Genomic DNA, 8,685 nt, shown 5'->3' with positions numbered 1-8,685 from the left:
TAGATTCTTCAAGTTTTGCCCAGAAAACATTTTCCCAAATTTTGCATACAAGTGTCGCATGCAAAATCTATGCTTTGCCTTATGTAAAAGTTCTTCAATAGTTGGCAGCAAACCTTGTTTGGAAAAGGGACCAAATGGGACATTTTAAACAAAAGTAGGGACCAATTTGAACATTTTAAACGAAACTGGTGACCAACTACAATATGACTAATACAATTATTCTTATGAAACAAAACAAAAAAATGCATTTACCTTTTGTTGATCAGACATAAAAGTGCATGCATTGCATACTTCAGCACCCCCAAGGTCTTCTATCAACAACTCTAAAAACCATGTCCAACTATCTTTGTTCTCTACTTCCAATTTGCATATGCCAGAGGTAACATTTGGTCATTAGGATCTCTCCCAATAGCTGTTAATAACTCCCCCTTAACAGTCCTTTCAGAAAACATCCATCCAAACCAATAAATGGCCTACAAGAGACGAAGCTAACCTTGCAAGCTTTCAAACAAACATAGAACCTCTGAAAAATTGACTCATCATTGTCATTATCCACTTTAACTTTTACTGTTGATCTAGGGTTACATTTCAATAATTCATGTGCATAGTCATGTATTCTTTTGAACTGATTTTTAAAACTACCTTCAACTTTCGAAGATGCAATTATATTTTCCCTACGAGCTTTAGAAAGTGTGACATTGGTATTCCATTTCCTCAAAACTTTTGAGCGTATTTCATTTATCTTCAAATTCAGATTTTCTTGTAGTGAATTATCTAATGTCTCACTCAACCACTTAGCATTCATCATTTTAATGTTGAATTGCCTACTGCAAGTATGATTATCCAATATTTTTCTCAATTGCCATGTCCTACATCCTTCCATATAGCCACAATAAGCCATCCATGGACAACTTTTTTGGACACCCAAAGATCTCACTCGTACCCTTCTGTTATCATTCTTAATAAACTTCAAATTTCTCCCACCGTTGTTAACACCCTGGCAAGTGTACCAGATCGTATCAAGTAATAAATAGATAGTAAGTCCAGATATCGTTTACTAAGGGACTCTTAGGCCTAAACGTTCATGTGAATTAATTTCATAAGACTTGAGTAAAAATTGAATTTAGGGTTTTTAAATGCAAAATCTAAAATAAACATGCAAATGCAAAACTTGATCAATTGGCAAATAAAGATATGAATGAATGGTGTTGTTGGGGTTTATGGTTTCATCTTAATCCACTCTCCTATATCTACTATTCTTATTTGTTATGCAACTTTCTAAATTACTCTAAACCCGATTCCTTAGCGAAAAGAGCCTATCACCAATTACTAGTTTACTATTCCTAATCTCCCTAGTAATTACTAACGCATTAATGACAGAAGTTTAAAGCAATTGACCGTCCTATTCCTATTCCTAGGTAATATTTCATATTCAAGAGAATTCTTCTCAGTTCTAGATTTCCCCGTATGTTCACATATCGACAAAATTAATGATCATGACACTGAATGAGTTAAACAATGCAAGCTCTCACCTCAGAGAAGAAAACCCAAAACTATTGATAACACAAGTATATGAATAAAATAAGAACTTCGATATAAGAGAGTTTCAAAAGGATTACATTGTTCCCCAACAACAAAGGGTTTAGTTCACCATTGTCATGGTGAAACTATATGAATTGAATGGAAAGAATGAAAAGATAAACCCTAGATTTGGTAGATTGGAGCTCCCACATCCAAAATCCTCCTTCAAGGGGTGAAAAGAGTGTTCTGATGTCTTTCTCTGCAAAAGATACATGCTCTGGGTCAACCGGGTCTATTTATAACACAAAAAAATAACAAAATTTTGGCCCAGGCCAATAACTACAGCGCTCAGCGCTGGGTTCACTGCTCAGTGGTAGGTGCGACACTCCATTGGGATGCTCAGCGTTGACGCCCAGGCGTCCTGCCATATTGAATTGAAGATGCCAGTGCTCAACGGTGGCTTTGGCGTTCAGCGGTTGGCACGATTCTTCATTTTCCCCTCAACGCTAGCGCTTAAGGGTTTGACAGTGGCTTTTCCACGAAGCTGGCGCTCAACGCTGAGATTAGCGCCGAGCAGTGGTTGCGATTCTTCTTTTGCACCTTTTTTCCTCCTTTCTTGAGTCCAACTCCTTCCTACTTCACTTTCCATCCTTCAATTCTCGTTAAATCCTGTCAAAACAATGTAAAACCAAGCATAATATCTTTAAAACCACCTTTGACTCTCTTGTAACCCAACTTAAGATTTTTGCATGATTTTAAGCTCATTCTAAGTCATAAAGGGTGTGTTTTAATATCATTTTCAAGTATAAAATAACGATTTTTAGACCGTTATCAACCGTGAACTACATAACTTCTAACAATATCCATCAACTCATTTTTATCCCTAAATTTTGTTCCCACTTCCCACTTGTATTTAGACATACTCTTTTGCATAACAAATGTCCCAAATGGACCACAACTTTGCCTTTCATGACCACTATCCTCACTTCCACTTTCATCTGGGCTGACCAGAAACTCTGACTCCCACTCATCATCAGACAACCCTCTGTCATATGGGTTCTTCTGGCTGTGTGCAATATCATCTGAATCCTCACTTCCACTTTCTTCATTTTCATTAACTTCTAGTGATACATCCCCTTCATCTTCATCAACATCCCGTTGTGCTTCATGCCCTTCTCCTTGATGACTATGCACCTTCCCTGCATCATCAGATACACTTGAAGTAAAATCTTCAACGTGTACTTCTTCCTCCACATGCACGTGTTGTTCATCCATGTCCTCCTCCTCTAGTTCTTCCAACCCCTGCACCTATTGTTCACCCTCCAACTCTACTTCCTCCTCCTCCTCCCTTTGGATATCGTCATTGAATCCATGCACCTCCCCTTCATCATCCAAATCATGCAACCCCTCTTCATTCAAACCCTCCACTTCATCCATACCCCACACCTCCACTTCATTCAAACATTGCACCTACTGTTCATCCTCCAAGTCTACTTCCTCCTCCTCCTCTCTCTGGACATCATCATTCAATCCATGCACCTCCCCTTCATCATCCAAACCATGCAACCCCACTTCATTCAAACCCTCCCCATCTACATGGTTATCTTCTCTACTCTCTAAACTTCCATGGCAGAGCAAAAGAAATTATTCTTGTTCTTGTTCACTTGCTTCATTTTCAACCAACTCTCTGGCTCATCATCCATACCGTGAACCACAAACAGGTGAACTTCCCCTAAATACTTGGCAACGTCTACCATGTTCATTGCATCTCTGTCATCAACCAACTTATGTAGAATATTTTCAATGCAATAAAATATGTCAGTCACTTTAATATACCCTAATTCCTTAACAACATCTACCACTTCGAAATAACTCCATTTGTCAGGGCCCACACTCCAATATGTCATTTTCCCACTAACATATTTAAAAGGAAAATCATGTACTAGGGTCCCACTATGGTGGACCACAACATTAAACCTCTCCTTAGACATCCCAAACACAAGCCTAAAAAATAAACTTTATGGGCATGTGACCACTATATAAACGCTAAAAGTAAGTTGTAACAAGTGTTGGAAACCAAAATCAAAGTCAAAAAACCCACAATGACCTTCACAAAACCAATTATAATACGTTACACAAGAATGCCCTAAATAAATTTCAACAATTGTTACAAAATTTGTAACTTTTTCCAAAATCTAACACTCATAAACGAAATTTTTTTCAGGTTTTATAGTGTTGAACAAAAATGCTAGATACTAATGCCACAAAGCAGGGATTACGAACACAAACTTGATTTCGCAAACCTGATTTTCCAAAGATGAATGCTTCCAATTGGAACAACATGTCACTTGTGTTTCCTCCCAAAGTTGTTCTTGTCAATCTCGCAAATTTCCCTCCGAAACCACGATAAAAAGTTCACAAATAATTAACTTTAATTTATTTCCAAAATAATAACCGTAATAACAGAAATACAATTTCAAAAATAATAATTCCAACTGACAATGCCACAAAAAACTTCACATCAGCCAATAAATGTCATTTCACAATGGACTCATACATTTGGACATCTCGCTGTTAACCATTTAAACGGAATTTGTAAAAAAGAACTAAATTGAACACAAATTACATTTTTTAGAATTAGAATAAACAGAAAAAACAAATGAGAACCATTTGGAATGTTACCAACCAAAACTGGGAAAAAAAATATTTTACGAGTGAAATTATTTTAGAATAACTACTCTTTTATATCTTTTATTTATATTTTCATTTTTAGAACTTAAAAAGTTAATTTATTTTTGTTTTTAAGTTTCAGGCATTTAAAAACCTAATTCTTAAATTCATTATTTTTACTCTGCTCCATAGAAAAGAAGGTTGCTGGGTGATGCAAGGAGAAAGGGGAAAAATGGTGAGCAGTGATGAGTAGGGTTTTTAATTGAAAAGATTATAGAGTAGTGAGTTGGGTAAGGTGTTGAGAAAGCTTGAAAATTGAGATATGGGTCGCAGTGTTTCACGTTCTCCTTCTCGCAGAAGAAGATACTCTCCTTCTCCGATTTCTCATCGCCACTCTCGAACTTCAAGGTTCCAATTCATCTCCTTTTTCTCTTTATTTTTCCTTCTCTCACTCTCCCTCTCTTTAACTCATTCTCTCTGTTGTTTCAGGCGCCGCTCTCCTTCCCACAAACGCCGCAGAAGGCGCAGAACGTCTTCCTCCCCCTCTCCTTCTCGCAGCCCAACTCCTAAGCTCAAGAAAGATCAGAAGAAAAGGTAAACCATCACCATAACCATTCCTTTTCTTCTCTTTCGATTTTGTTTGAATTGATCTTAGCTTTAAGAAATTTCATTAGTTGGGTTTCGTATTAAATGCACATATCACCACTATTGAATGGCATATTTAAGTATGTGGTTGCTCGCCACACTCATCTTGCATTTTTTGCAATATTAAAAATACGTCTTTTTTGAAATTGATAATGCTAATGATAATAAACAATGTTGCATTGCAATTATTATTCTGTGCAGATTTTTAGTCTTTATGCCATTGTTCGCTTGTGTTGTTTCAAAGGAGGAAACAAAGACGTGAGATAATTCAAATTCATGAATACTACTCATCTATGACTTGTACTTAGAGTGTGTGTTATGCTATGCTACTGATGCGTTAGATCTAATTAAAATCCTCTTTACTTATCAAAATAAAAGATGAATACAACTAATCTATATTGTAGAGGAGATCCCACTTACTAAGATGTATGAGAGTTTAGAGCAGCTTGTTAGTCTATTCACTTGTTTTCTATGTTTTTCTCTTTTTATAGATTTAGTCCGTATATGAGAAAGCTATAATTTGTAGTCTCTACTAGTGGATGTTTTCCTAGTTTTGGTCCCTCTTGCTCTAATACAGGGAAGACTTTTTCTGACAGTCGTGGTGATAATAAACTACTGTGAAAACCTGTATGGGAACTAAAATTTAGTAGTTTTCCCGTAGTACAGGGACTAAATCTTAAAATGTAGACACATCTTATTGTATAAGATTGTTCTTTTTAAGAATGCAAGGATTTTGGTACTACACTTGACCTGATATAAGTTAGCGACCGTTTGAACATGAGTTCTCTTGCTAGTTGCTTCTGAATAAATTCCGGTCTATGCTCAAGATGAGTGATGTAATTTTAAAATGCAACAGGTTAATTTCATTCTTCACTGGCTTTTCTGAAGGAAGTTCAACTTGTTAAATATGATGAACAATGGCTTCTTCCATTATCTCCTCTTGCACTAGAAACTTCATTTGTTATGGATCAGAAACTTGCTAGAGAGGTATGCCTTGTAAGAATAACAAGCTCGTATTTTCCATGTCAATGGATGAAATGGCTGGATAAATAAACAGATTTGAAGAAAAACATTGGTTTTACATATTTATCTAACTTTCTGGTATAGAACTTAGTATGACTTGCTTAGTTGCTTGTGCATTTTTCTTTTTTCATCAATGACAATTAATTTATGTTTTCCAACTTCAAACATTGGGTACAGGCGTCAACATGAGGAAGAATTGAAACTGTTGGAAGAGGAAACTGCAAGAAGACTGGAAGAAGCAATTCGAAAAAATGTTGAGGAGAAGCTTAAATCAGAGGAAGTCAAGTTAGAAATAGAAAGGCGTGTAGCAGAAGGAGTGAAAAAATTGTTTGATGATGTTGAAGCTCAACTTGGAAAAGAAAAGGAAGATGCTCTCACTGAAGCTAGAAGGAAAGAAGTAAGTATTCTCACTGGGACTTCTTTTTTTCCTCTTTTCCCCTTTTCATCTGAACAATAATCACGGGCAAGGTATTTAGTATTCTCTGAATAAATCACATAAAAAATGTAGGAAGTTTCATCAGAAATTGATAAATTTAGTGTGGAAAAATGATGCTGGTCTTTGGGAACCTTTTAATCATGTTTTGTCTGCTAAACAAGCAGTCACCCTGCCAGAATCCATGATCCTAAAATTAGGTTTACCCTGTCTGTTAAAATATTGATCAGATCGTAATAATCTCAGTCTGTCAAATATTAATCAGATTATATCAAGGTTCTCGGATATGTATACAATTTTCACATCTGATTTAGTATCTATATTTGTTTCCAATTACTTTTTCTTTTGTTATCTTTGTTCATTAGCGCGATAAGTCATCAGGGAACAGTGTTGAAGTCTCTCCCTGTGACGACTGACAAATAAGCTGTTTGTGATTTGTATCTAAAAGTAGGCATACTATCTTTTAAGTTGTGAGCATGGTTATCAGTAGTTTGTAAAATTTGGATGATGCAAATTTTCAGCATGGCGATATGAATTGTGAGTTGTATTGTTTTTGTGTTTAAATCGTGCATGAACTGTGCAAATAGCACATGAATGGTGATCATTTGAATCGTATCTTACATGCGAATCATGTAATTCTTGTGGTGTGCTGCAACACTTTGCTGTCCTAGGGCAATCGTGTCTCATGTCTGTTGTGGTTGGAGTATTGATTTTTGCAGCCAAACGTGTAAAAAATGGACCCTGGAGTGGGCCAATCATGCTGCACTGAAGTTCTACATCTTCTATTCTAAGGGTGTTGTTCCCTACACCTCCCCAAGTGGGACCTGTACCTTCCCATTAATTTAATTTATTTCAAAAATATTCTACACCTTTCCACTATTTTCTTTTATTCCAAAAATACCCTACACCTTCCCACCATCCTTAATCATCTTTCTCTTTCTCTTTCTACATTAATGGAGCATTCATGTGGTTCAGATTTGAATTTGTAACATACTACGAAATATAAAATTCAGAGGAAACTTCAATTTAGTACTTTTACCATTTCCATTTTATAAAATTAAAAGTTATATGCAAATACAAAATAATAAGCATAATAATATTAATAGTAAATAATGATAATAATAATAATAATAATAATAATATATCATTATTTACTAATAATATTATGCTTATTATTTTGTATTTGCATCTAACTTTTATTTTATAAAATGGAAATGGTAGAAGTACTAATATTAAAGTTTCCTCTGAATTTTATATTTTGTAGTATGTTACAAATTTAAATCTGAACCACATGAATGCTCCATTAATGTAGAGAGAGAAAAAGAGAAAGATTGTTAAGGATGGTGGGGAGGTGTAGGGTATTTTTGGAATAAAGAAAATAGTGGGGAGGTGTAGAATATTTTTGAAATAAATTAAATTAATGGGGAGGTACAGGTCCCACTTGGGAAAGTGTAGGGAGCAACACCCCTATTCTAATCGTGGCTGCACATGCTGCTAGTGGGTTGAAAAGAGACATGACCTGATTCACAGCCCTAAACCTAAACAATAGCGTTGTGTTTAGTTCCAACCTTTTGACTTTTGGGCATCCATTATTTACTGAACTCTTTTATTCATATAGGACTTTCAAATATTTAATCAAAATTTTAAAAAAATTAAATTAAAATCTAGATTCACCATTTTCATTTTCTAATTAAATTTAAATAATGTTATTTTCTATTCTCATATTTTGGAAACTAAAATGAGAATTATTGAGGCTTGCATGTCACTTTATATTTGACTTCATAATTCTAATATATATGTTGTGTTTTATTGTTGAACATAAATCTTATGATTCGATTTGGGAAAGGCCCATTACGGTTAGCCATTTTTGTATTCTGATTCAACTACCATGTTTCTAACCTCTAGGAGAGTATGGTAAAATCTTAAATGGGTTTCTTTTTCTTTTCCTGGTCTCGTCTAATGTCTTTTGGAAATTGTGATGCGGTGTTGTCATTCGACAGGAACAAGCTCGTAAAGAAAGAGAAGAGCTGGATAAGATGCTTGAAGAGAATAGGAGGAGAGTGGAAGAAGCACAGAGAAGAGAAGCACTTGAGCAGCAAAGAAAGGAGGAGGAACGACAAAGGGAACTAGAGATGATTCAGAGACAGAAAGAGGAGGCTGCTCGGAGAAAGAAGCTGGAGGAGGAAGAAGAACATGCGAATCGAATTAATTCTTTGGGTAAGAACAAATCTAGGCCTAAGTCTTATGGTTTCTAATTACCATCATATCAATTTGTACTCATCTGTACCTTAGTGTGAAACCATGATCTTGAATGAAAGATTTGATACTCCTATAAATGCAACCTATTTTATTAAAGGATATAAGAAACATTGAAAGTATAATTTTCTCTTGAA

The 8,685-nt window shown here is 35.4% G+C and overlaps 1 protein-coding gene across 2 annotated transcripts; it reads left to right on the top strand.

Moving 5' to 3' along the window:
• The first annotated feature begins 4,359 nt into the window (after positions 1-4,359).
• LOC106780718 (uncharacterized protein At1g10890-like) lies at positions 4,360-8,685 on the top strand. Of its 2 annotated transcripts, XM_014669033.2 has the most exons (4): positions 4,362-4,599; positions 4,681-4,785; positions 6,037-6,256; positions 8,293-8,685. In XM_014669033.2, the coding sequence occupies exons 1-4, from the start codon at positions 4,514-4,516 to the stop codon at positions 8,545-8,547; spliced, it is 666 nt and encodes a 221-aa protein (XP_014524519.1). In that variant the 5' UTR covers positions 4,362-4,513; the 3' UTR covers positions 8,548-8,685. The 2 variants fall into 2 exon arrangements, with proteins under 2 accessions (XP_022632786.1, XP_014524519.1); XM_022777065.1 differs by having other exon boundaries at positions 4,360-4,785.

Source organism: Vigna radiata, unplaced genomic scaffold (assembly GCF_000741045.1).
Source record: "Vigna radiata var. radiata cultivar VC1973A unplaced genomic scaffold, Vradiata_ver6 scaffold_51, whole genome shotgun sequence".
Taxonomy (NCBI): domain Eukaryota; kingdom Viridiplantae; phylum Streptophyta; class Magnoliopsida; order Fabales; family Fabaceae; genus Vigna; species Vigna radiata.
The sequence above is the reverse complement of the archived record's forward strand: the minus strand, read 5'-3'. Positions and strand labels throughout refer to the sequence as shown.